Source organism: Branchiostoma belcheri, unplaced genomic scaffold, assembly GCF_001625305.1.
Source record: "Branchiostoma belcheri isolate BF01 breed outbred unplaced genomic scaffold, Haploidv18h27 scaffold92, whole genome shotgun sequence".
Lineage (NCBI taxonomy): Eukaryota > Metazoa > Chordata > Leptocardii > Amphioxiformes > Branchiostomatidae > Branchiostoma > Branchiostoma belcheri.
Window position 1 is genome coordinate 8,403 of NW_017804598.1, and position 27,790 is coordinate 36,192.

At 42.2% G+C, this 27,790-nt stretch overlaps 5 protein-coding genes and 1 pseudogene across 5 annotated transcripts in view; 4 read left to right on the forward strand and 2 right to left on the reverse strand.

Annotated features, from left to right (window-relative positions):
- Positions 1-6,031, forward strand: part of LOC109488236 (phylloquinone omega-hydroxylase CYP4F2-like) — a 13,689-nt gene extending 7,658 nt beyond the window's left edge. The window contains exons 12-18 of the mRNA XM_019792449.1: positions 2,792-2,911; positions 3,465-3,609; positions 3,891-4,081; positions 4,452-4,585; positions 4,840-4,904; positions 5,078-5,160; positions 5,362-6,031. Coding sequence (XP_019648008.1) covers positions 2,792-2,911; positions 3,465-3,609; positions 3,891-4,081; positions 4,452-4,585; positions 4,840-4,904; positions 5,078-5,160; positions 5,362-5,533 — 910 coding nt within the window. The 3' untranslated portion in view covers positions 5,534-6,031. The remainder of the gene's footprint in view (positions 1-2,791; positions 2,912-3,464; positions 3,610-3,890; positions 4,082-4,451; positions 4,586-4,839; positions 4,905-5,077; positions 5,161-5,361) is intronic.
- Positions 6,032-6,445: 414 nt separating this feature from the next.
- On the forward strand, positions 6,446-10,053 carry LOC109488250 (spore coat polysaccharide biosynthesis protein SpsK-like). The gene is made up of 2 exons (XM_019792459.1): positions 6,446-6,757; positions 8,245-10,053. Exons 1-2 carry the CDS (start codon positions 6,561-6,563, stop codon positions 9,524-9,526), a joined length of 1,479 nt encoding a protein of 492 aa, XP_019648018.1. The 5' UTR covers positions 6,446-6,560; the 3' UTR covers positions 9,527-10,053.
- A 1,402-nt stretch (positions 10,054-11,455) lies between these two features.
- LOC109488186 lies at positions 11,456-14,017 on the forward strand (annotated as a pseudogene).
- Positions 14,018-14,121: 104 nt separating this feature from the next.
- LOC109488182 (microtubule-associated protein 10-like) lies at positions 14,122-19,140 on the reverse strand. The gene is made up of 2 exons (XM_019792361.1): positions 18,223-19,140; positions 14,122-17,799 (listed from the first exon to the last, which is right to left on the reverse strand). Exons 1-2 carry the CDS (start codon positions 18,706-18,708, stop codon positions 15,709-15,711), a joined length of 2,577 nt encoding a protein of 858 aa, XP_019647920.1. The 5' UTR covers positions 18,709-19,140; the 3' UTR covers positions 14,122-15,708.
- Positions 19,141-19,324: 184 nt separating this feature from the next.
- LOC109488183 (retinol dehydrogenase 13-like) lies at positions 19,325-23,569 on the forward strand. Its single transcript, XM_019792362.1, has 7 exons — positions 19,325-19,446; positions 20,063-20,181; positions 20,408-20,563; positions 20,830-20,934; positions 21,382-21,591; positions 22,069-22,267; positions 22,998-23,569. Exons 1-7 carry the CDS (start codon positions 19,370-19,372, stop codon positions 23,137-23,139), a joined length of 1,008 nt encoding a protein of 335 aa, XP_019647921.1. The 5' UTR covers positions 19,325-19,369; the 3' UTR covers positions 23,140-23,569.
- The window catches only part of LOC109488133, a 6,892-nt gene continuing 2,330 nt past the window's right edge, over positions 23,229-27,790 (reverse strand). Inside the window, exons 2-6 of the mRNA XM_019792294.1 lie at positions 27,177-27,397; positions 26,543-26,676; positions 26,077-26,218; positions 25,352-25,515; positions 23,229-24,602 (exon numbers count right to left, since the gene is read on the reverse strand). Of these exons, the coding sequence (XP_019647853.1) occupies positions 24,433-24,602; positions 25,352-25,515; positions 26,077-26,218; positions 26,543-26,676; positions 27,177-27,397 (831 nt within the window). The 3' untranslated portion in view covers positions 23,229-24,432. The remainder of the gene's footprint in view (positions 24,603-25,351; positions 25,516-26,076; positions 26,219-26,542; positions 26,677-27,176; positions 27,398-27,790) is intronic.

Here is a 27,790-nt window from a genome sequence, read left to right on the forward strand (position 1 = left end):
AACTTCAGTTTGCTTCAATCGCGAATTTCTAGTGTTACAGATTAAAGGAGATTAGGAGGGCCATCTTGTTTGAGCAAACACACCTGCAATAGTGAGTATTTGCATGGCATACAAATCTCACTGACCCACTGACCGGCATCCATAATGACCTTTACCACTCTAACCTTCGACATTTACGCTGTGACCTCACAGTGACCCATTGAGGCCAGCATGATATTTGTGCTTCCGGAAAGTCGCTGCACGATGTCGTCTGAAAACACCTCCCCCGTCTTGAGTTTTCTCTACCGCCATGTGTCGATCACGGCCCTGTGGTGCCCGGTGGCTCTCGCCGCGGTTGTGCTGGTGAGGGTTACGGCGGCTGTCCTGCGATCGCTGCGGAATCGGTGGGCCATGGAGAAGGTTTTCCCCGTCCCACGGGGGCACACTGGCTGCTGGGACACCTGGTGTTTGTGAGTTAACTGCCGAATCGGTTTATGGTGCCTTGTATTAACGACCTAGAAGATCTCGATTTACACCCACATAAGCCCTGGGCATTTACCCCCATTTTTCATATATCAGGGTCCTGTCACATAGCCGTACGTACGATCGTCAACTTTAAATATAGGACATTTTAATGATAGCCACACTTGAGTCCTGCACAATACAACTGTCTTGTTACAGAAATGCTGTCTTCCTTGTCGGCTGTTGGTTCTGTCACAGCCTGCTTCAAAATTCTACATCATCAAAATCCGGCGTACTGTGAACTACGACAAATGTCATGCATTTATTGTCCTGTTTGTACTGATAAGGTACCATCGCAAATCCTGCACGCCCGGTAAAACCGCCTATAATGCTCAGAAAGATAGAAATGTTCCCATGGGTCACTGATTACTGTTTGCCACAGCAAGTCGCCCGTTTCCTACGCGTACTCAAATAAACATTCATTTGTTCTGCATAGGAGGAGAAACATATTATCTTACTACTCGTGTTACTGAGTGCGTCTTTATCACCCACTTCTCTCTTCCTCTTCGCTATGATCAAGTAACGTTAGAATTTGTTTCTTCAAATCATGGACCGCATTCACACATGCCATCTCCGGAATGAGAATGATAAGCTAAGTCTTATTACAAAAAATTACTAGTTCATGGCACAAATAAATTGATTAAAACATTGTACAAACATAAATCGTGGCTCGAATCGTGGCTACTTATTCACTGTCTTTACTAGTTGAGAGGAGGTGATCGTCAGTTCCACCAGACATTGAAGGAATGGACCGAACAGTACCAGTACGGTTACATCTTCAGACACGGTGCAGCGATGGGTCGACTCGTGGCAGTCCATCCAGACTATATACGAGCGATACTGGTGCGAACAGGTCTGTATGGAGCGTTCAACGGTCTGGACTTGTTCGTCTATCTGTGTGCTTTATGTGTGCGTGAATTCACACTGCAGTCTTTATGTCTGCTGCCAGAGGGAGCTATCCAGTTATATGTTCCACCAGAGGGAGTTTGCTATCTTCAAAACACCTGCTACTTTTTAGGCATTAAAAAGTAAATCATGTGGCTGGTCAATAAAAAAGGGTATGACAATATTAATGTTATGAAGGTCAAGTTACTGAGAATTATCTTTGATTCTCTTGTTTTCATTTGTATTCAACAGACAAGAAGCTTGAAGTCATCTACGGAATCTTGAGACCATGGCTGGGTTTGTGAAGATTTGTCTTTTCTTGCAATGACGAACGTATCTATTGGCGCTACAACATTTGTATGTAAAGTTTGTGCAGTCACATTTATAGCCTTTAATGTATTGAATAGCAAGGTAAAGCTAAGTATACTGCATGCATTTAGCTTCATAAGGAGTAGAGAGGAAATCGCAGTATGTTTTAAAATTCTACTTATCAAACAGGTGATGGTCTGCTACTGAGTAGCGGAGCCAAGTGGTTCCGGAACCGCCGCCTCCTCACACCGGGGTTTCACTTCGAGATCCTCAAGCCGTACGTTAGGCTCTTCTCGGAGAGCACAAACGTCATGTTGGTAAGTACAATGGACTCAAATCCATATGGGGAATGTCAATATCACAACTACTGGACTGACTCCAAACGTTTTTTTAGGAAAATGGTCTAAAATGTGTTGTGAAAGGTATTAAGTTGACCAGGCAAGCTATCAGATGCGACAAATATTTGGTTTTCAAGTCAAACATGATTGTGATTTTTTTTTCCAACGTTACAAAGCAGCAAACTAAAAAAAACGTTGAATTGTAATATATTGGTCTGGTGTAAACACACAGGATAACTGGAAAAAACTGAAGTCTGTTTCGTCCATTGACGTGTTCCACCACGTGAGTCTGATGACGCTGGACAGCATGCTGAAGTGTACCCTCAGCCAAAACACCAACTGCCAGACCAAGTGGGTCACTAAATGTATATTGTTTACAATTAGCATCTGATGAATCTCTGTACAACACACTACACATCGTTGTGGCAAAGCGTTATATAGCGTTTTCCTCTTCTGCAGCTATGGCAATTGTTCAAACAAAGTGTCGTCTTTGGTCGTACACTCTAACTATTGCGCGTAAGAAATTGTGATAATTGACCGAAGTTATGATGATAAGATACTAGTATATATAGAGATACCGACAGTCAAATTAAATTCAATTCAAAAAAATATCATCCCATGTGATATTTCAGCGGGGGGGGGGATTTTTCTTATGAATGAAAGTGAATTAAGACCACTTTAATTCATTTAGTTGTCAATTGAAAATTAATTGTCGTTTGTTAAATTATGACTGTAACTCTAACATATCCAAACGCAAGGAAAACCAACGACTACATCTCTTCAATCCACGAACTGGCAGAACTGGCAACACAGAGAGGGAGGAGTCTAGTTTACCTCCTGAGTGACTTCGTGTATGGCCTCTCGGCTAGTGGAAAAAGGTTACTACAATGTTTATAATTTGAGGCTTTAAGGTATGAAACAATGATAGAAGGCTATATATCTGTATTTAGAGAGTTTATATGTGTGTTGACATGTTAACACATATTGTATTCAAAAAGATGACGCCACAGGATATGTATTTCGCATGTATTTTGCCTTGTTTCACTATTTTCACTATTTCCTTTTTATTTCGCTATTCAGTCGAACCCTAGATTTGCCTATTCAGTCGAACCTTAAAGTTGTGTTTGTGTGTGCATTTGTGTGTGTGAGTGTGTGTGTGTTTATGTGTGTGTGTGTGTGTGTGTGTGTGTGTGTGTGTGTGTGTGTGTGTGTGTGTGTGTGTGTTAGTGTATGTCTATGTGTCACTGTGTTTGTTTGGCGTGTGTGCATGTGTGTGTCTTTCTGTCTGTGTGTCTTTTTTAGTATATATATGTGTCTGTCTGTCTGTCGTGTATCTGTCTGTCTGCGCGTGCGCGTTAGTATGTGCTCTAGATAGAGGTGAGCCTTTCAAAGCCACATTCTTATTAACAATGCATTTACCTCGATACCAAGGCACAAAGCCGCCTGCCAGCGTGTCCACCAACACTCCGAACAAATCATTCGTCAACGTAAAGACGTTCTGGAGGGGCAGTCGGCTGGAGACAGTACCCATGACAAGAAATATCTGGACTTTCTCGACATTCTGTTGAGAGCAAAGGTACTTTGAAAGAAGACATACCTCTTATACTCTTTTACTTATATGTCCATTTCGAGCAATATCAATTGTACCAATTCCAGATTTTCCAGCATTTAAAGGTAACGATCCAAATCCTGTAACATATGTAAAACTTAATCAGCCATCAGATGTTTCGGTGGTAAAATCAACTAGCCTACGGCAAGGCCAGACACTATTCAGTCTTTTCCGCAGTGAAATTGAGACAGGATTTTTAATTGTCGTACATTTGTACAACATCATCCTAAACATGTTGATTGTTTCAGGATGAAGACGGTAACGGTCTGACGGACGCTGAGATCAGGGACGAGGTGGACACCTTCATGTTCGAGGGACACGACACCACAGCCAGCGGGCTGTCCTGGACCCTGTACTGTCTGGCTCGTCATCCGGGACATCAGGAGAAGTGCAGGAACGAGGCACAGGAAGTGCTGCAGGGGAAAACGGAAGTGACGTGGTGAGAACGTGGTCAAAAGCTTGTTTGTTTCGTGTTTTGGATATCCTTTGTTTCTTTGCTCGTTGCAGATACTAGTATCAAGCGGAAGAAAAACCGGGCTATCAAATAGGTCAGTACTAATGACATAGCATTCAAATGGATGTGGTTAGAGACTTCCTTCAAACAAACAATTGTGCACACTTTTCTGGAAATGCATTTTTTTGCCAGCGGAAGGTCATTTATGTTTTATCAAAAAGAAGGTTGATAGGCTATAGAGGAAGAGATTTTTCAAGTAGCCGTCGAAAGTAACACATACCATATCTTTAGACGATGGAAATTAAACTTGAATTTGGACATTTCACAGCCATAATCTTTGCCTGTTCATACACAGGGACGACCTACCGTCGATGAAATACATCACTATGTGTGTGAAGGAAAGCCTGAGGATGTACCCGGCGGTTCCTGAAATATTACGAGAAGTGGAGACTCCTCTCAACTTCCCCGATGGAAGGACCTTACCTGAAGGTGACAAAACTTGCGTGGAACTTGCGACAGTTTAAGATGTCTATTTTCATTATTTACACCGTGTATATCATTTCAATTATTCAAAGATGATCAGGTAGTGAGAAAACTCTCTTTCCATACACATCGTTAGCAGACGGAGGACGAGAGAGACTCAACAGATAAAATAGGTTTGGTAAGCAGGCTAGCACACCGTGACATATGACTTTGGAGGCTTCTATCTCTACTTTGTTAAATTGTTCTAACTCGTGTTTCAGGATCACAGGTGTATATCGGGCTGTATCATCTTCACCATAACCCCCACATCTGGGAGAGGCCTGACGTATGTTACTTATTTCTATCTATTTGTGACAATTATGAATATTTCAAAAAAAATCTGTGTCAATGGCACCTGTTAGATGCATGAAATATTCCATATTTCCGTTCACGTAGACAAGGAACAATATTTGGCGAATTCAATTGAAATCATTAAGTTGTATCTTTATCGTTCATCAGGAATACGACCCTCTGCGCTTTTCACCTGAGAGCTCCAAGGACAGACATCCGTACGCCTTTCTACCCTTCTCAGCAGGGCCCAGGTTTGTAGCCCCAAACACCCATCCACACTCAAACTTCACTTTGTTTCCTAAAGCTTTCTGTCATGAGTCCTACTCTGTGTACTTTGACAGTTACGAACTTACGATGAATCAACTTACCGTCATTCATTTGTTAACAAACCACTGTCGTAATGGCTCGACATCAAACTATGAATGTTTATGCATATATATAATGTATTATAGAAACTGTATCGGACAACACTTCGCCATGAACGAGTTGAAGACAGCTGTAGCGCTCATCCTGCAGCGGTTCAGCCTGACTCCTGACGACACCCTGCCGGAGCCTTTCCATGTAACCAGGCTGGTCCTACGGGCGGAGCATCCTGGGCTCTTCCTGAAAATAAAACCTGTCTAAATGGAATGAGCACCTAGCCTATTGACCTGCAGTTGTAGTTCTCTTCCAGCAGACGGTGTCTGTGAGCCTTAACCCTCATCCGCCTAGCCTGATTGAAGTCCGTTTGGACACCGGGCGTAGAATCGTACCATTTCAACATTTTCGATTGGAAAAAAAGCTCCTTTCATATGTCTTCCATAGATGTGTTACAACTTTGCATAGACTTATATTGGGATTAGCTCCTTGATGTAAAGGTTTTGTTGGAAAGTCCTTAGTGGGGTCCAAACGGACCCCAACAAAATATGTATTCATATTTCTTATAGTTTTACATATACTAGTATCTAATACATCAGTTCTTATAACATCAGTTATACCATAGGAACGACTTATGTTATAGACGTTATTTTGTAGGAATGTTAAAAACGTTTTGGAAGAAAAAAGTGTTTAACTCAAATTGTGGTGCTCCACGGTTTTGCAACATCAATTTTGGTAATGAGAAGTGATTTCATGGTATCTACATTAAAGCATGTCAAACTATTCTTCTTTGATGATGATCCTTAACTGTGTGTTTTTGTTTGTTTGTTTGTTTGTTTGTTTGTTTGTCTGTATCTGTATCTGTATAGCCGGCATAACCGCCCTTCGGCGTAATAGTAATACACCAGCTCTTTGGTATTCACATTATGAAAAAGCCCGTATAAAAAAGGAATGAATGAGATTTTGATACTTCTACATGTACTTTTCTATAAGCAGCTAAGGCTAGAAGCACACTTTTCTTTAAGTTACCGATATCGACCATCCACTTCTATGTTCATCGGTGGTGCCCGCTGTTGTCTCTATACACGAAGTGTATCATCGGGTGCCTCTCTCGCTCCCGTGATAACCTTTGAACCCGGAAGTTACATTTTCCAGCTCGACGACCCCCCCCCCCCCCAGTCACTCTACGGCAGCAGAAAGGGCGTTACATATTTTGTGGTCTTGTTTGTGCATCTGTACTGCCCGGAGACACAAATTTGCCACCAACTCTGCTTTTGTACGATCTAGACCGACCATGGAGGGAGTTAAGCGGACGCCGCTAGCGGTCCGAGACGCGTACTTGCTTGAGTTCGTCCGCCACCCCGACCGCCGCGGCCATCTTGAGGAACTGTACAACGAGACGAAGTACCCCCCAGGTGTGATCCAGCACTGGGCCCAGGTCACCTGCTCAACGTCTTACCGTAACGTCTTGAGGGGACTGCACTGTTCCACGTAAGTTTTTTCTTACGACTTATGTTTGAATTTCTCCATAGCAAGGTACACATTATAGACGGTCTGCATGGGGGGGGGGGGTCCTGGCAACGGTTAACGGTAAATTCAGCAGGGCCGATAACGCTTAACGGTAAATTCAGGAAGGTCGGCAACGCTTAACGGTGAATTGACAGGCTTTTTTTCGAGCTGCACTGGATTTGGTATCTCGCTTTGCGAGAAAAGGCGATCACTGACAAAATTACGTATACCTTACATGTAATGAAGAACGCATTAAAGGTGTGTTCCCTGTGTTTCCCACCTGCCCTGGTCCCCTAATGCGTCCACAAATAGAGGGGAGTCCAAGTCGACGTCGGCCAAGGCTCTACCCAGCTTGACTTTTTTCCGTCCGCCCAGTTTTACCGATGGATTTTGAGAGGCGCTCGCAATCTAAGGGGGTCCGAAGGGTGCTCCCCGGGAAATTTAAGATTTTTAAGCCTTCAAAAACGCATTTTGAGAGGCAAATCATGGTGTTGAGAGTGTTTGTGGGTACGTCCTTCTGATGTTTTCGTATTTTTACTCAAGATTTTTTTAGATTTTGTCTGTCAAGGTCGACGGATTCGATAAAAAATTCTGTAACGCTCCGCAAACTTCCGGTAATTGACTGAAAACTGTTTCTGGCTAGAGCCGTAGGGGACCGAGTCCAGAAGCGCGAGTCGAGCGCCAAAAGGCGCGAGCAATGTAGGGGGGTCCGGGGGCATTCTCCCCCGGGAAATTTTGTATTTTTGAACGTTCAATGACGCATTCTCCTGCACTTTGAAAGGCAAAATTAGGCCTAACGAAGAATTATTCATTAACGCTTAACGCTGAATTTAGGATGACAAATAACGTTTTACGTTGAATTAAAACGACCAATAACGCTTCACGATGAATATACTGATAACGCTTAACGTTGAATTAGAGCAGGCCGGCAACGATTAACGGTAAATTAAAATAGCCCATAACGGTTAACGAAAAAGGGCATGCAGGCCCTCATTATAGTACATGTAAGTGTGTGACTAAGGTATATTATTGCTAGCCTGGTTACCAAACCTATTATAGCTCCCGAGTCCTACATCCTCTCCTCTATTTGTGGAGAGGATGCAGGACTCGGGAGCTAAATAGGTTTGGTAACCAGGCTATATTATTGCGCGTATGGGTGTATGGCTAATAGTAACAAGAAAATGTTTCCTCCATCGCATATATTCAGTTTCAGTGGACAGGACCCTTACGTTAGCAATGGATAACCTGTGGAATTATGAGAGTTTAAGTTATTATATCATCTTTACGTAGGTCTCATACACACGTTTAACTTTGGGGTATTTGTCACGACTGCTTTGCCAGGTAAACTTCTAACTTTACATTTCCACTGAGTTAATATGTGGCGACCCTTCATTATATCTCATATATATGCTACTCAAGATGTTTGAGGACCCACTCTGACATTTGCTTTTTGAAATGTTTCTCTACAGGTACGGGAAACTCGTGACGTGTGTGGCAGGCCGTATCTATGACGTAGTGGTGGACCTGCGCGTGACGTCGCCGACCTATCTCCGCTGGTCCGCCGCCATCCTCAGCGACGACAACCGCCGTCAGATGTACATCCCGCCGAACTGCGCACACGGCTTCTACACCCTCGGGGAGAGAAACACCGTGGTGTACTGCCAAGGAGGAGTGTACGCGCCGGCTTCGGAGAGAGACCTGCTCTGGTCCGATCCGGTAGTGAATGTGTACTGGCCTCTCAAGACGGGGATCACGCCCGTTCTCTCAGACAAGGACCTTTCCGCGCCTCGCCTAGACGAGAACGAAGTTCAAGTTAATCCACTTAGACAGAGGTACCTGGTCATTGGTGCATCCGGCCAAGTGGGCGGGGCCCTCATGGAGGCACTACGTCACCGCTCGAAGGAGATCGTTGCCATAGGAACGTATGATTCTCATCCACAGGAGGGGATGATACCGTTCAGCCTAGAAGAGGCGGGAAGATCTGAGGACGTGTGTAAGGACCTTCTGACTATGGTTCGCCCGTCGGTGGTCATCATTTGCGCGGCCTTCACGTGGACTGACGGCTGCGAGAGAGCACCAGAGAAGGCTCAACTCGTCAACTGCACCGCGGTAGTGAATCTCGCCCACTGCACTAAAGCCATCAACTCCAAAGTGGTGTTCTACTCGACCGACTACGTGTTTCCCGGCAGCGAGGAGGATGGCATCCCTGCCGGCGGTTACAGCGAGTCGAGCCCGTGTAAGCCACTTCAGACGTACGGTGAAACCAAGTGTCGCGCCGAGCAGAAGCTACTAACTGTCCATCCGCAGGCGCTAATCCTCAGAACCTCCACCGTGTTCGGTCCTGAGGAACAAGGGAAAAACTTCGTGTACCAGCTTGTCTCCAACATGGCGTCGGGAAAGGGCATGGTGGTCACCGACATCAAGGTCACGCCCACCTACAACAGGGACCTAGCAGCCATGACCTTGAAGCTGATTGAACAAGGTTGTTCCGGGAGGTATCACGTGGTGGGAGACGAAGTCATGACCAAGGTAGAGTTCGCTACACGCGCGGCGCGCTGCCTGGGCATGGACGCGTCCAAACTCCGCGTGACTGGGAACGTGAGCGGCGACAGTGGGTGCAAGAGGCCGAAGGACGCAGTTCTCTCTTCAGAGAAGAGGAAAGGGGAACTGCCAGGTTTCACATGCAGAAACGTGGAAGAAGCCATCGCCAACTGGCTAGAGCAAGGGGCCGGGAAACCGTTGATGTCTTAGCCATGACCCAATCCAAAAATCTTGCTGCTCACTCTTTGTTTTAGAAGAGATCAACCTTTTTATCAAATTGCCCGGGTATATTTGCGTGACCAAATGTGTTTTCAGTTTTAGAAAATGTTTAATATTGGTCTACGTTTGTCAGTGGATGGCGGCAGCATAACTTTTCTAAGCTAACACGAATCCATTTTAATACAAAGAATGTTTTATTAAAATATGTTCGCTCTAACTGTAATTAGATCAACCGAATATCCAAGATTGTGATTTTAATGTCCATAGTGAATTGTACAAGTATTTTAAGATGCATAATTAGATCTATCAACCAAATGGATAATGTAGATAGAAGAATTAGTTGAGAAAAGTTATTCTAATTTGCGTCAGGCTACAAACTAGCGTGTTGATTCTAGGATATACAAAGAGATTCGAATATGCAAGAGAAGAAAGAAAAACAAACTTTGAGCTTCCTTTGTACTTGGGTTTAGGTCAGATTTCCAAAACGGGGTCGGTCGGGCTATTGAACAAAAAATAAAGATTCATATCAAAAATATACACGAATAGTGCTCATGATTTATTTTTGAAACGTTTTTCTGTGTTGTTGTTTTTTATACATCCTCCCATGGCAGGGGCAGCGGCTCCGAATTCCTTCTCTAAGGGGTGAAGAAGGAATTCGGAGCCGCTGCCCCTGCCATGGGAGGATGTTTTTTATACTGTATGTTTTGTTCCCGCCTGGCCGGGCCCCGAGTTGGGAAATGTGCATAAGCCGTGAAGTTTGCTCCTATCTTCACCATGGTGTTTGCGTGACTCTGGGGTGAATGACCTGTCCTCTAACAATCACGTGTTATTTACCCTTTGCGTCGGCTTGTGGGGGCTTAAGGGTGTCATGTGAGAATTGACCTAAATGTATAGTCCCTTCCGTAAACAAACATCGAAAAAGTAATCACTTAAGACTAGGTTCTAGAAGTATTTAACAGTGAGTTAAGAATAGTCCTCAGCGTTTTGCAGGACAGTTTTCCGTCATGTTTTCTTGGCTGGCACAAATAGACCGATCCCTATAGCCCCTATAGCTACCTCCGCCAAAGCGTAGAAGTGCAAATGTCTGGCGGACATATAGAAACTCTCTCATTGATCGAACCGCTAATTGTCAACCAACCATTGGTTGAACTGCTAATTGTGATCAACAGTCAGGGTCTATCGGTGTCTTGGATCCCTCATTTCTCACACCTCGCCATGCCAAATCTTGTTTCTCAAAAACATGTCCAAAATACATGTATGTGTTAAGCAAACCTACATTTTGTCCCGAGGCCATTTCACAGCCCAAATACATGTACCAGGTTTATGACATGCCCACAAGCCCTTGTAATGGTACACAAAGCAAGCTAGTGATCATGATACCTATTGATATATGCTTCTTAGAAGTAGGAATTTCGGCTTTCTTGTCGGTTTTTCGAATTATTCTTTCTTTCAAATTGCTAATTCACGCGTTTTCAGTGACGACAAAGCCATACATTACTAACATTCTCAAACAGGTAAGGTCTTTTTTTACACAAATAAAAGTAACTTAGCTTTTTTTCGTTCAATAGTTCACTATATACCCGACCGTTACCTTCTGCTGTCTTAATGATAGTTTTTATTTCTTTTTCATGAACTTTAATAAACAAAGTCCTATCGAGCTCCATATTATTTGGCATTGTTTCAAAACTAGTCTAGTTCAGACACCTTATCGCAACCGCTGCTAATTTGCATAAACCCACCTGTGGTTGTTGATTAACATGTTAATATTATTGTTCATTGCTTATCATTGAAATCACGCACTTTAATTGGTATCACGACAACTGTATTTGTTTCCCCCACCGTTGATTATGAAAGACAGCCGCATCGCTTTACATGTGATTATTCAAACCGGCAACGCACAATTACTGAGAGCACCGCCGCTATTGTTCGTAAACACCAACTGGCGAGGGAGGGTACCGGTCTTTCCGCATTTCGTTCGCGCATATAAGACGGTGATTCACAAGCGTGTGGTTAGTTGAGTAGTAGGGCTAGACACAACAAAGCCGGCTACTGACCGAGTTCTCAGCCCAACGTGTTGTTAGTTGTAGAGAGAGAGAGAGAGAGAGAGAGAGAGAGACAGGGCTTAGTCGGGGAAACATTTGGACGATCGACGCCAACCTCCAGTTCTCTCTTGTTGACAAACTTCATGGTGAAGTTGGCTTGTTGCAAACCTTGGGGGACGAGATGTCGATCGACGTGATGGCGCCGCAAGACCGTGGGTCAGAGAAGAAGACGAATACAGAGGAAGAAGAAGTGGAACACGACATCGACAGGCTTAGAAAGGTAACGAAAAACTTGAAGTAATTTTTCTGGCGCTGCTTCACTGCTGTAACTCAAGTATGATTCTACTGACGCATGTGTTTATGTATGAGCAGTGTCTGTCTAAAGTTTTAGAAACCCATATTCTTTGCGAAAATACCGGTAGGAGTGGGACGTTGTCCTGGAGGGATAGGGCACCAGCAGTATGGGCAACATTCTGTGTTTTGTTATTCTGTAAAAGTCTTTCAGCAGTATGTTGCTGGCGTTTTACTACTTTGATACCAAAATACCAACCCCCACCGGGCCCACCCCCAAAACTAGGTGCGACGAGGAATGCCCGGGTGCGTTTAAATTATGGGAAAATCACATTCATGGTTGTGTGCGACTTTGCAAAGTTTTGTTTACAGTGAGTCAAAGAGCCTTGGCCCAAATGAGAGCAGATATCTCACAAAGAGAGCTGTATTTTCACTATTATTTGCAAAAGGATTGCACATATGGCGACAGAACAAGTTAAGAGAACGCCTCTGGCAAGTAAGCTATTTAAACATTGCCAGTGACCCGAATTGTCGTAGGGCAAGCACAAAGTCGGATGGAGGCGATTGTTAGAGCTCAGCCGGCTGGAAACAATCTATTCCATGAATCCTGTGAACTACTCTGGTACAGTGTATTTGGGTATGATTCAAAATTTGTCTATGCGCGTATTACCACGTACCTTCTTAATTGTTCTGTAATATAAGGGTCTGTCCATTTTGGTACAGTTGTCTGAGAGTCTGATAAACTAGTGTGCGAAAAAAAAACAAGATAGAAAGAACAATGTTGAACCTATAACCTTGACTGAACAAAGAAAAAACCCAACCAGTTGCATTTCTATTGGAGAGGAACTGAGTACCAGTACTTATAGCACCACCTGTTATATATAACAGGTTGTGTTATTGCCTTATGATGTGGTTTGAGAAAAACCAAGGCCTCTTTTTAAACCTCATTGGAAAAACAAACACTTCCACATACAGAGTTTTAAAAACCTGTTTTCATCAACATTAGACGATATAGACATCTATGAACTTATAGACAATGCAACAGAAAAGCCTTTTGTAATTTAAATGCAAATGACCCAAACAAAACAAGCAATTTGAATTGGCTCGAATTATGTTGAGGTATTGTTGAAGATACCACATTGTTCATAAAATCAGTACAATCAGGAGGAGGAATCAAAGTGATATATTGTGACAGTTCACAAGTTAACTCTTTGCTTTTCTGTATTGTTGTGAACTTCTCAAAGTAGTGTTACATGTTGTACTGGTGAGGCCAATTGTCTTAACACCTGTTCATTTTATAAACACATTTCTTGAAGGAAAATAGCTACCTCGAGTATTTCATATGAGATATTGTTTTTTTAACAGATAGAAGAACTGAGAAGAATTCTACAGAAGGTGCTGGGCAGTACGAAGTATCCGATGTCGTCTGCATGCCAAGACAGAACGGCACAACCGACGGAGCAATGCGGGAGATACAGACTGTCAGCTCCCGTACACAATCCCGCCTTCCCCGTACGGAAAGGCGGGCCCCGAAGGGCGACACTAGACGGACGTTCTCGGGCGAAGCTCACGGAGAGGCCGAGGAATGTTGCCGTTTGCAAGGTGGATGGCGGAGTGACGCTGTTCCAGAGAGTGGACAACATGTTGGACGATGGCGAGATGGAGACAGCCATGTAGCGTGGCACATCGGTCATCCAACATGTCCAATGACATTCTTTGTTACATGACCGAAAACATCTTCAGTGTGACTGAGGCTGACAGCTGCAGGCACTACGGATTATGTACAAACTTGTACATAGTTACTTGCACATTTGTATATACATGATATAGATTTAGATATGTCATATTGTCCAGCTTGCAATACAATGATTAATGAGCTGGTATTGCCTGTATGGCAATTAGTAAATGCTAGTGCAAAAACACACTATATACATGATGCATGCGGGTATGGGTAGCATTAGCAACATGTGTACATGCATGATGTAAATCATGGACATGAAGATTAAGATACGGTAAAAAAAGTTGCAATGATGTTTGAGCCGCTTAGCAGGAATTTCAACTTCAGAATCAACACTTGTACATTGACTGTGTATGAATTTTCCGACATATGGAGAACAAATATATTGATTGGTTGATCAATATTGTTTTACATTTGTAGCATTTGTGTAGGTGTGCACGTACTTGTGTGTTTAGGGCATTGTGCATGTGAGCGCGCGTATGTGTGTGTGTGTATGTATATATATGTGTGTATCCGTAGTAGTTCTTTTCGTGAACTTGTTCATGACTAATAGAAAATAAAAAGACCATATATAAAAAATCGAGCGTTGCGTAGCGAAAATCCGGATGGTACCCAGGCTAGTGTATTCGGGTTTGCTTGCATAATAACCCTGTAGACTTGTCTAAATAACCTCAACACATGCTTTCGGGCCGTTCAGAATGGGAGTCCAAACAAAAAAGGAAACTATCCACATTCATTACAGTAACTGTTATACTAGTACATGTATATGTCACTGGCGAGATGGGAATCCAGGGGGGTCCGGAATCCTCCTAGGGGAAATTGGAAACCCTATCTCCCCTGGGAATCTGGAATTCAAGTTTTTTTTCGTACAAAACTGTGATCTGAATTCCAATCTCTCCTAGGAGGATTCCCAATTCTCCTAGGGGAGAAAGGGATTACAATTTGTCCTAGGACAAGTGGGAATTCTTACAGGACAATCTCCAATTTTAAAAGGAGAAATTCTGATTGCATCAAAATGCTTTGGAAAATAGACTGAGTTATTTCACCTAAACTTTCAATCAATTTCAGCATAGGTGAATATGTAAATCAGGCTAAGATATTTGCATCCGGCTATTGTAAGATACTAGTAGTGGCTCAAAAGCCAGTTTTTCCAGTTTGTTAGTGACTTGGTATATAAGGGATTGTTTCCCCCTGCCAAGCCAGTCAAAGTGATTTGGGTCTAAGTTAGGAAAGATTGCAATGATGGAATGAGAGCTGCAAGTTATGCCAGGACAAATCTTGATTCCAATCTAGTAATTCACCTACAATTATAGTAATAGGCTTGCCTATGCTGAAATTGATTGAAAGTTTAGGTGTGAAATGATTCAATCTGAGTTCTAGTATTTCTACTACTGAATTAGGATCTGAATATCACGATTCCAATCTCCTAGGAGGTTTCCAGATTCCCCTTGGAGGATTCCAGTCTCCCCTAGGGGAGACTAGAATCCCCTTCTCCCCTAGGAGGATTCTAGATTCTCCTAGGGGAGATAGGGATTCAAATCTCCCCTAGGAGGATCCCGGATCCCCCTGGATTCCAATCTCCCCTGTGACATATATCTGAATAGAAATCAGCCAGGTAGAAACTATTGGGGCATGCCTAAAAGTAGTAGTTCTTTTCGTGAACTTGTTCATGACTAATAGAAAATAAAAAGACCATATATAAAAATCATGGTACCCACTCATTAGTATAGCAAAACAACACAAAACATGACCATTGGTCAACATTTATTTTACTATTAACTCATATTGACAGAGGTTACAACTGCATCTTCCTTTTTGTAATGGAATGTATGCATCAGTCTGTAGTATATCTTTACATCACAAACACCATATTGGCAGAAGATTGCTACAATTCAGTCTTTTATCAATGTTGATAATCATCCACTGCTTTGTTCACATTGAAATATAGTACGAGCAAGCTACCATCTGCCCACAAAGTTGAATTACGATAAAACCAAACAAAATAAAAACTTTGATACTAAAAGCATAACACTATAAACAAAACTGAGATCCTCTTACTGTAAGGATATACAGTACTTACACATTTAATTGTGAGAGAGTATTTAAAAGTCTATGGATCCATCTGTGCTTAGGTTCTCCAGGTCAGAAGACAAGTGTGATGGTACATAACTACTGACAGATGCAGTGTTGGTAGATATCTTCCTGTCTCGTGGGAGAATTCTTGGCGGCGGACGATTACTTCCGCCCCTGTCTGCGTTTGCCTGTGAGTCCTCATCATTAGATGTCCTGGTATCAGTGGGAAGGGGCTTCTTGAACGATAGACCCATGACCGGAGACTTGGAGGGAGTGGGTGGGGGCGGGGCTCCAAGTCCAAAGCTCCCGGCTCGGGGACGGGAAGATGCCTGACTGAAAGCTGAGTGTCGGGACCTGTCCGACCGACCAGAGGCTACGGAGTCTGGCGATTGGCGGTCTTCTGAAGCATCTTGTTTAGGTTTTAAAATTGACTCCCGACGTTTTTCTACAGTAGTTGACGCCTGAGAAGGTGGCGATGGTGAATCAGATTCAACTGACCCAGGTGTAACGTCGTGAGACACATGACTAGCTGCAGTTGAGTATTCGTCATGAGTTTCAAAGTCTTCGGAATAGCTGTGACCAGATTCTGGCTCAGATGCAACATCCTGACGGCTCAGATCTTGTTTCCTTTCTGACTTTTCTGCCTGTTTTTCCTCTGAATCTTGCTGATCTAATGAGTCATCAGGCATCTCACTGTCATCCTGATTTGGTACGATGGGCAGGAACACCTGGATACTTTTCTTGCTCTGGTTCTCTGACTCTGAACTTCCCGCAGTGACCAAGCCCATGTCTACTTTCGGCGTCTCCATTTCTACAAGCGATTTGTCGAAAGGCAACGGTGCCTCTTCTTGGTCAAGGTGCTCTGTGTCTGACTGACTACGCTGTCTGGGCGTTGGCACAGGTTTCCTTCGCGTCTCATGTTGTTCTTCAGCTCTGTCAAACAGAACACCTGACTCACCTACCAGACTGCGAACCTCTCCTCCATGTCCATCTCTGAAATCCCTTTGCTCCGGTCTTCTAGATACTGTGACTGTTTGTTCGCTCGGTCGCTGTTGGGACGGCTGTTGAAGCTGTTCCAGTGGTCTACGAGGAAGTCTTTGAGGTCGATTCACTTCGTGCTGCTGTGCCGTTCTTTCCCCTTCCATCTTCTCCAGCCATGCCGGGTTGGACTGCTGAATGCGTAGCCGCAGAGAATGGGTCATGCCATATTTCAGCTTACTCCGTCCCCGTCCGCGCACGGGAGCCGGGGGCACCTGTCGTATCCAAGATCTTGTCTTGGGCACGGGTCGGTCACCTTGCGCGCAGGGCTTGTGACGTACCCTTAAGGGTGACCCATGCATTATACCTGTACTTTCCTTTTTGCCCCATTCTGATGTTTGTGGAGCAGGCCGCCTGGGAGGTGCTGTTTTCGGACGAGATACCCTCTCACTTGCCTCCTCTCTTGGTGTGGGATATCGATGCTGACTTTCAAAAACATGCATGCCTACTGAACGTCCTTCTAGAACAGACAACTCTGAAAACAACTGGCGAAGTAAAGGAAGGCCAGTAGGTATACTGATAGGAGGGCTTTCATTTCTTTCATGTTCAGCTTGTACCTTCACATTTTGAGAAGTCTGTATTCCTTTTTCTACTTTGACACCTCTGATTTGTGGATCTTGGTTTTCCTCTTCAGGGGATTCTCCTATTTCTGAGTAGAAATCTGCAATTTCATACGATATGCGGTCAGCAGGTGGTGCTGGTTTGGGCTTTTGTGCTTTCTGTGGTGGATCAGCAGCCATAGAGTTATAAAAGAGGGGTGGTGGGCAGATGATATTATTGTCACTCATCGAGTCCATGTCTTCCTTTACTTTGACTTTTCTGTGTTTTGGTGCCACTTCTGTTTGGGTGGCCACAGTAGGTGGGCTATCAGCACGATTATATTCATATTGGGTAGCTTTAGCAACGAGAACATCTCCCTCAGATGGCTTAGAGGCTGGTGTTTCTATTTCAGCCTCCTTAGGTGCTTGTCTTTCCTCATGACCTTCGACCCCTCGGCGCTGCATCACGGCACCCCTGGGGACATGTTGCATCAGCATTGTTCCCAGACTCATCAGGCGATATCCCATTTCTACCGTACCAATCTATAAAATAGGAAAAAAAAAAAACAATTGAATTTTAGCATTCTGTCTTTAAGTCTTAGAGTTACTTAATGACAATGGCAACGTCTATGAAGTTCCTTATTCCTAACAAAAAGTAAAGTAGAAAAGTAAAAAGTAGTAAGTAAAGTAGTAAGTAAAAAAAACAGAATGTTGCCGAACACAAACATTGTGCATGTGCATGTATGTACAATATACATGTATAATGCATCAAAAACAAGTCAGTAATTTTGTTCATTCTTTTTTTAAGTACTGCCAGCGTTAGTGCTATAAGAAAATTATACACACATTTATGTTTATTATGTAAAACAGATGTAGCTTCTACTATTAAACTTTTTCATTTCCTCACAAATAAGTCACTCAACTTTGTTTTCATATCACAAATCAAGGACAATTGATTGAAGTTACCTGAGTGCCCATGAGATTGTGTAGAGGAAACTCTCCCTTCTCACCATGTACAGAGGGAGATGTGATTCCATCAGTCTGGATGTCCTCATACACCAGTTCCATGGATGACGTCAGGGGGACCGAACTGTTACCCACCAATCGCGGCACGTCTGACCAGCTGTCAATCACCATGACGTAGAGAGGGATGTTCTTCAGATGTTGACGGAGAACCTTGGGCTGCATCCTCAGCAGACAGGACTTTCCCTTTCCGAACTCAAACCTGCCCGTCTGCCCGTGTTCCTCCTCCATGGGCGCCCATGTAGGGTCGGAGTGGATCCCGAGTTCCCTCATGCGCAGGGCGGCCTCCGTGACGTCGTGCCGGATCAGGAGGGTTGGGAAGTCGAGCAGTCGGAAGGCCACGGCGGGAAGACGACATTGTACCGCCGCGCCTCGAATGTGCACGGACTCCACAACGACTTCCAGCGAGAACAACGTTTCGGTTTCCATGTCCCGATATTTCAAGAGAGTCAAATAAATAACTTTTCAGCTTCTATGATTTCGGTCTCATTGGAATTACCCTTTGCTGAAGTCTTGAATAAATCCAGTTATACAATCTCGAAGGATTCTCACAAGAAGTTTGTTGTAACACATACCCAGCGCGAACTTCGATGAACGTTCGTTCTCTCGCCGCGGTCGCTCTGTGTTTTGGCGTATCAAACTTACAGATGGAAGGCGTTTTTAGCCAGCGAACGCCTACCTAAGCGGTTTGTGGACAGCTTGGATCGGTCTCGTACACATCCGCGTTACACCGGCCAGTCCCCGGCCAGTCTACGGACCACAAATGAAGCAAAACCTCCGAAAAGAAGAAGAAAAGCAGATCAAAATTTTCCTACTTGCCGCCATTTTTCCCTAAAAGGTCGTCACAGGGTTATTGGCACGTTCTATTCTATTATGGGAGAGACGAATATTATTGTTGTTATTATGTCCCATAATATTTATCATACAGTACTTAAACATTTCTTTCAAAAACAAATATGATAGTTATCTTTTGTAGCTAACAATACGCTCATCTTATCAACATTGTTTGGTTTATTTAAAAAAGTAAAATGCACGCGCCTCCTATTTTCACAATGGCGCTGTACCACAAAAGTCCCTGAAGTCTAACAACATGGCTGATATTTTACCCCGGCTGTGGTTTCCTCTCTCTGCCGCCGCCGCGACCACCGGAATTATTCTCTTGATAAGGTGAGCAAATCATGATGTTCTTTTATGTGCATAATGGGTCACCTGCTACTTTGCAATGTAGTTTAAGCATCGAAACTGTACGTAAATACGTAGATTGCGTAAGGGGGAGGGGGGCAACGTGGTCTGCAAAACTGCATGTCGTCCTCTATGTATTCCTGATATGTGATGCAGATACACGTACTTGACAGTTTCAACAACTAATTATGTCCAAAAAATAATTCTAAAGGATCCAGATAAATCTAAACTTCAATTGTTTTAATGAAATGATTTTCTTTGACTTTGGAAAATCTTGATACCCTACTGTCTACATGAAGGTCAAACTAAAAGGTGTATGTGCATATATATGTGGTGCAATCGTGTGATTCGTCCATACGTCCATATAATTTCAGTTCAATACGTGCAATAGATGTGAGATTATGAAAACAGATTATGAAAAGTAGGTTGTCAGTTAAATTCAGCTCCAAACATATGTTTGTGCGTCGCTGTCTGTCTGTCTGTCTGTCTGTCTCTCTCTCTCTCTGGGTAGATGGTTGTGCATTTATACATGTAATGAATATTTTTACATTGTCAGCTCCTAAAGGAAACAGAAATAAAGTTATGATTTTTGATGTTTCAGAGATTACGTACATGGTGAGAGATGCCCCAGCAAGGCTACTATGGAAGGAAAGACAGTCATCATCACTGGTGCCAACAGTGGGATAGGCAAGGAAACAGCAAAGGAGCTGTCTAAAAGAGGTATGGTCGAGGATGCTAATGTAATAAAATAGAAATGTATTTTGGCAGCTTTTTTATTATCAAATTTGAAAACATTGAAACCACGGAGGTTAATCTTTTTTGGACATGTAGTTTGAGGGAAATTCTTATCTATATCTATGCATTTGTGAATGTTGTTAACTTGTGAAAAAATCATACATCCATACATTCATACAATAATACTATATTTTCCTGTGTGCATATTCAGGTGGTCGTGTTATCATGGCCTGCAGAAACATGGACAAGTGCAAGGAGGCGCTTGATGAACTGGTACAGGAGACAGGAAACAAGAACGTCCACTGTCAACACGTCGACCTCGCTTCCTTTGAATCTGTTCGAAAGTTCGCCAATAGAATAAACAAGAGTGAGTGAATACTTCACAACCATTGTCCTTGATTCTACTGTCTTCTGTCTTACCCGGTAGTCATTACTAATAAAATGCCAAAAGATGACCTTAGCAGGAAGAAGGTTAAACAGAGGCTTCTAGCTCTCTGGAGACAGCACAACAGCAGGTTTTGTAAAAAAAAAAATTAAAACCAAGTTTTTTTTCTGGTGCATCAAGCATGAAAGGTCAAAAACTGTTGTTTTTATTTTTTGTTGTTATATTTTGTTGTTGGTGCTCTCTTGCAGGTGAGTCAAAGGTGGACGTGCTCATTAACAACGCGGGGGTGATGCGCTGCCCCCACTGGAAGACTGCTGATGGCAATGAATGGCAGTTTCAAGTCAACTATCTAAGTACGAGAAGTTGGACTAAGTTTTCCCTCTCCCTGAATTTCCAACTCCTTTCTTTCAGTATACTACAGTATGCCTCTGTCTTTCAATTTGTATTTCTGAATACCTCTTAAATTTACCAATCCATTAATACAAGTTAGCACAATGATTTGCATGGTTGTTACAAACTCTATAAATTGACACGTCATTCCTCCAACCCAAATGCACTCAAACATAGGCATTTGTACTGCCACTTAAACAAGGCCATTTAATTTTAACTGCAAGTGCAACTTTATGGATATCCTCAATTTTAAGTGTTGAAATTTTTGGCACAATTTTTTTCTTTTCTTACTTTTTTGTTACATACTAGTAGCTTTTTCAAGAAAAGTACACTTCTGAGTACGCTTAGAGACTTGGCGTTACAGCATCCAACGTCCTTTTATACACTCTACAATCTTGTCATCTTTTCAGGTCATTTCTTACTCACCAACTTGATACTAGACAAACTGAAAGCTGCAGAGCAGGGCAGAATCATCAACACGTCCTCGATAGCACACGGGCATGGCAAGATCAAGTTTGACGACATCAACTCCAAGGACAAGTATGACGACGTGGAAGCGTACTCACAGAGCAAACTGGCGCTGGTGTTGTTTTCACTTGAGTTGAGCAATAGGCTGGAAGGTAGGATGGAACTAGACATAGTTTGATGTATTCATTATCAGCAACATGTACAGTGTCATGCATAATTATATGCATGTGTACATATTGTATGAATTTGTTTTCATATACATGTATGTACCCAAGGCCACTCTGAAAAGCATTGCCTAGTTACTGAGAGTGCTATCCTGGTAAAGGGACAAATAAATACCAGTAAATAAATAAATGTAGCTTGAATTTGAAGACGGGATTTGTTTAACTAAAGAAGTCTACTATATCCTGGAATCCATTCAATTGTTGCTGAGGTAGGAGATCTCGGGAAGCAGACAAGCTAGACTCCAGGCTAGAGTTAACAATAAGAATCATCTAGAAAGAATTATGAGTGATATGAATATGATCTGTTAGCTTTTAGCTTTGCTATGAGTGGCAAAACTAATGATGTAAATGATGAGAACTACCTTATGGAATTTTTTATTGATGGATCTGTTGTTTTTTTTACAGGTACAGGTGTCACAGCAAACACAGTGTACCCCGGTGTGACAAAAACCAACATAGGCCAGCACAAACTATCCAAAGTTGATTCTGTGGTGACCAAACCGTTTATGTGGTTCACGCTACGGGAGCCAGCACGGGCGGCACAGACGGGAATATATCTGTCTGTCGCTCCAGAGGTGGCCGACAAAACAGGGAAATACTGGAAGTAAGTCTTGCGCTTGTGTTTTTTTGTGACACCTCAGGGGCAGAGCCTTCTTTTAAGTTATTGTTTGGAATCATGTGGTTACTTCCAATCTGCAGTTAATAAGACAGCCATTTTTCTGATGGGGACAAAGGGAGAATATTTCTTTGTCATTCATGTTGTTTTAAGTCTACAAGGTTTCTTTAAGCACGGTTCTGTGTCTTAATGGTCAACTTTGTACACAGCCCAGAAGTGTAATAGATTTACGTTATATATCTAACAAATGATACTTTCAATTGGTTACAAAACTGAGCAAGATTTCTGATGGGAGTTTGGTCATTAACTATCACCATAGTGTTGCCTTACACTCTGTTAGAATCACATACCCACAGTTAAAGAATCCCTTTGCAGATATCTATTGAGATTGAGTTACTGCCCAAGTCTGTCATTGAAGCTTCCAATGCTTCAAATGTTTAGTGGGAAGTGGATGGTGTAAACATTATTACACAGTAATTGTACAAGGTACAAAGTATGGCATCAACTAAATTCACTAATTATAATCTACCTTACAAACACTAGTATTTAGCATATAGAGTGGGACTCAAGGGAATACAATACATGTACTTATTCTTTTACAGTCAATCATCGGACGAATTTCTAGCATTCAGACATGTTTTTTTTTACATTACATGTAGTTTGTACGTGCAATGCATGGGTTGTCACATCTCAATTACACATGTTTGTATACTTCTAGGGACACGGTTGCTATTAGACCTGCTCCTCAAGGCAATAATGAAGAAGTGGCCAAGAAGCTCTGGGACTTAAGCCTTAAGATGACAGGACTGCCAGAAGATATGACAAGTAATGACCAAAGCAAGGAGGAGAAAACATCATGATGATGATTATATTAGACATGAATTCTAAACTATAATGCAGCATGTTTTCTTTAATCAGTCTGTTATAAGAAAAAAGTACACTTTTCTAGTCAGGTAGCTATAATTGCTTTTATTGCATAGCTGTAAAGGGTTCATTGAAACAATGTTTGACAAAAATTGTACATATCAGAAATAAAGTAAGATATAAAATCAAATGTAGGAAGTTGGTATCAACTGAAACTGAAAAAAAAACTTTTGAGCATACTGGTCTCATAAATAAGCAAACTGGTTGTCATTTTAAAAAAAAATTGATACCTACCCACATTTACAGCTTGCATATTTTGTTTGGCACTGATCATAAACCATCTTATTGGAAAGGTTATATATATATACATGCATAATGATGTTTCTTTGTGTAAATTAAAAGATACATAAGACTTCACCACAATGACATTTTGTAGAATTCATCTTTCCCATTCTTCTGTGCTAACAACTTATATAACAACTTGTATAACTACATGTAGTATGGCAATAGAACTTTTTTTTTCTAAAATTTCAAACAGGAGCATTAGCCCATCAACAGGGGTCTAGAACACTGGACGTAAAAACTCTTCGTTGGGTTCATTTTTTCCACACTTCATCAAATCTTCCTATCTATTGCAGTTAACATATATTTATTAAACTTATTCAGTATGTAATCGAGTGATTCACCTTTCTGCAAAATTGCATCAATAGGTTGTCAACAAGACGGTATTTTTTTCCATAAATCTAATAGTATCTAACTTATTCAAATTTATAGGCACAGTGATGTTTTAAAAACGTCATGGTTACAATTTCACAAACGAAGGTTTTCGCACAAGATCTAGAATCTTTACTATTCTCCCAAATACTGACATGGTGACTTGTGGGAATCCATAATGAAAATGAAACAATGTAAAAAATAAGAAGCAGTATAAATGTGAGAATAACACATTGTAAACACCACTATAGATAGAGTGATCTTTATTTTCTTGCTTCAAACCTTTCCAGAAACTCACTTTATCCTGACTCAACCATCAACATCTGTCCTCCCAGCAGGAGTTTCAGACAGACATGTCATCCTTGGGTCAAAGATACCTGAGCAAAATACATTTCCCATCTAAAAAAAAAAATTCTACATGACAACAAGATTCCAACTCTCAAGTCATCAGGCACACTGTACAAATTCCTCAGCCCCTGAAGCTTTACCAAAAAAATGTAGAGAATGTACCCTTGCTCTAGAAGTTCCAGCCCCTGGGAAGTTAAATGTCCCCTCTAAGAGACGGTGCTCCCCTGTCAGCTGGACCCCATGCCTGCCGTACAGCCGTAGCAGTGGTTGTCTGTTACGACCCTTGACCCCAAGAGGTCGTCCGTACTGGTGATGTCATAAACTGACAGTCCCTTGGTCTTCAGGTCAGGGTGCATGGCAGAAGGTCCTTCTTTTGTGGGCTTCTTTGCAGAGAGACCTACAATGTACACAAATCAGTAAAAAGATTTACCCTCTGCCTAACCCCATAATCTAACAGTACAAAGAGAACTGGTAACCAAATGCCTACACCTCAGTGTACTAAAGATTTTTTTTAAGTCAAAATAGTAAGACTTAAGTTTTACTTATTGCATGCATATCAGAAAGCAGCAGAGTCATTTGAAACCTTTATCATAATTGGCCCAGGTTGTTGCCATTTACTATTATTCAAAGCAGAATAATGTAAAAATTGCCTCAACATGGAATACTTGATTTTTTCATCTGTACTGTTATGTTCACTGTTTTCACTGTCACTTCTGTACCGTGAACTTATCATTACAGTTAACAAAAATAATCCTTAGACTTTCTTTTTCCTGCACCTGTCACGATCGTGAATATATAGTTCCGTGAACATGTCCATTTTTCTCAGACTGAAATTTTGCTTCCGTGAACATAAAGTGAACTACAGTTACTGTAACTCTTTGAGCATTTTTCCCCGCCCCCTAACCTAGGTTATCGATTGATGTTAAACATGCAAAAATTACTTTAATGACATTTAAGATTATTACTATTAGATGGCAAATGTTAGTAAGACAATGTTAACATTTTTTTTTTCAAAGTAATTAGAAGTGAATGTAAATAGTTGTTATAATGTTTGTATTTTACAATGTATGTAAGAGGACTCCAGGAAGAGTAGTGGTGGTATTGTCACTAATGGGAGGTTTCTGAAATACAGGTAAACAAACAAACCTAGCCTTGTCCTGGGAATGGTGAGGTCCAGCTGCTGGTTAAAGTCACAGTCATACAGCCGTCCGTCCCAGTTCACACTCAGCAGGTTACGGCACATCAGGCCCTTCACTGACATCGGGTTGAAGTTCCCCACTAACAAGTTCATGTAGTCCTGGAGCTCATTCCTAATATGTGGGCAGAATCAAAAGATAACCTTTATTGTACATCCATGCCCTAACAGGGCTAAGTACAGGTAAACAGATGCAGTGCATGTTTGTTGTACAATATTATATTGATATTGATTTTGAATATGAAATCAGATGGAGTTTTGCTGCTTGTGGGTAAGCCATGTTAAAAAATGTTCTATTGTTTTTGTAGACTGTTGCTGTCCCAGTCTAGTGCATTAGCATCTGAAGGTTATATTTAAGGTAGAAATGATCTGTAAACTTTAAGCTGATATCGTTGCCAAGTCAAGGCTATCATTCCAAATCCATGTTTTGCAAATATCCAAAGCCTCCCATAATTGTCAAAAGCCTCTCTAGAATCACACACACACCACTTCCACTGTTCCTCTAGCTGTAGTGCTTGCACAGCTGTGTGGCCTAAGGGCTTTAGAAATGGGGATGGGCACTTCCCTATCACCATGCGGTGTGGGAAGGACTTCACCTTTATTGTTGCCCATTTGAATGTAAACACACACACACACCACCCCCACCCCAAAATCAGCGTTTTCCCCATGTACCAACCTCCTGTACAGGAAGTCAGCAAATCTCTTGATCGGCATGTTGGTGACCGTGTAGAGCTTGTTGAACTCAATCCCAAAGGTATCCCACAATTCCTGTCGGTACTTGTCCTCCAGCTCATGTTGCGGAGGAGGGAGGAAACCTCCTGTGGAAATGAAACCAAGATCAACAAATGACAAAAATGGTGTCAGAGGTGGGATCGTAACTTGAAATCTAATCTGGGGGTGGTCTAGCAGCTCCATTGAACAGTCTTTAAAAGTAGAGATGTGTGTGTGTATGCGTACATATGAGCTACTTTTGATTGTGTGACCAAACTGGAAGATGTCAAGAATGGTAAGATATGCAGCTTCAGACACCAGGATGGGTTTCATACATTGCAGGTGGCTGATATCTGATTATGTATGGGTCCATCCTTGCACCAAATTTGCAGCAGGTACATTGTAATTACAAGGAAGAGGGTTCCACTTGCCCAGAGGGTTGTAGACCAGGTCCAGCTCCAGACCAGTGCCAGGCTTGCCGTATCCCCGCTGGTTCAGCAGGAGCAGTGCCTGGATACTTTTGTCAAACACACCCTTACCTCGCTGCATGTTCACATTCTTAGCACTGTGGAGAAAAACAAAAGTTATCAAAATGCCTCCTTCCCTGAGGCATCGCCAAAAAAATGTCCATTCCTCACAACAATTTTATCACTTTTATTGCAAACTTACTGAATGCAAACTACACTGTATAGACGGGATGTCATCCTCAAAAAGGCATGAATACAATGGTTCTGCAGAAGTGCTGTGCAGGATACACAGTATGTTCTGCTAATATACTCAGACCCTCAATGTACACAAGAGTCTTTAATCCCCATCTCCCATAATTGTCAAAAGCCTTCCAAAAAGAGCAATACAGTTTGGGGCAGAAAGAAAGATTCAAATACTGGATGTTTCTGCTTCACTTAGTTGGCGCTGACATTAATAAGTTGATTGATTGATTGATTGATTGGTTGGTTGGTTGGTTGGTTGGTTGGTTGGTTGGTTGGTTGGTTGGTTGGTTGGTTGGTTGGTTGGTTGGTTGGTTGGTTGGTTGGTTGGTTGATTGGTTGATTGATTGATTGATACCTGTAGCAAGGTAGAGAGGCCACCACGCTGACACGGTGCTGAGTTAAGAAGTCAGGTAAATCTTCCTGTCCAGGCTCCAGCAACACAGTAAGGTTACACCTGTCTAGCACCTTCTTCCCTAAAGCACTGCCCCCTGCTGCCAGGTAACGGAACTGCGGGTTCAGTTCCGGTGCCCCACCTAGAAGTGGCAGTAGGGAAAATATCATTGGCGATGACTGCAACTGTTATTCAGTCAAAAAATTGACTGACTTTCCCATCAAAAACATTGCTGCACATCTTCAAATATCACTCTTTTCACTTCCAAACAGAATACATGAAATTGCCAGCAAAATGTGATGGTACTTAATACAATTGTCATACAATTGCAAAACTGAGGGCATTCTAGGAATGTGTTCTACAAAAATTAAGCTGTGTAATGCTTACAGAATATATGAATGGTTTGTTGTATGTAAAAACAACAAGATGTATTTCACAGTCTCCCGAATTACATGCACCTTTACAGGTGCTTAAAATCACAATTCTAAAATTACTTGGAATTACAAACAAAATTTAACAACAATTTACATTCTAAAAAGTCTTCCATACAGCACATCATCAGGTAGTATTCAATTCAA

Bases quoted from the DNA above. Each gene is read 5' to 3' on its own strand.
- LOC109488250 (XM_019792459.1), top strand. From the start codon at position 6,561: ATGGAGGGAGTTAAGCGGACGCCGCTAGCGGTCCGAGACGCGTACTTG. The intron at 6,758-8,244 runs GTAAGTTTTTTC...GTTTCTCTACAG, and splicing joins AGGGGACTGCACTGTTCCAC to GTACGGGAAACTCGTGACGT.
- LOC109488182 (XM_019792361.1), bottom strand. From the start codon at position 18,708: ATGGAAACCGAAACGTTGTTCTCGCTGGAAGTCGTTGTGGAGTCCGTG. The intron at 17,800-18,222 runs GTAACTTCAATC...CCTATTTTATAG, and splicing joins ACAATCTCATGGGCACTCAG to ATTGGTACGGTAGAAATGGG.
- LOC109488183 (XM_019792362.1), top strand. From the start codon at position 19,370: ATGGCTGATATTTTACCCCGGCTGTGGTTTCCTCTCTCTGCCGCCGCC. The intron at 20,182-20,407 runs GTATGGTCGAGG...GTGCATATTCAG, and splicing joins AAAGGAGCTGTCTAAAAGAG to GTGGTCGTGTTATCATGGCC. The intron at 20,935-21,381 runs GTACGAGAAGTT...TCATCTTTTCAG, and splicing joins GTTTCAAGTCAACTATCTAA to GTCATTTCTTACTCACCAAC.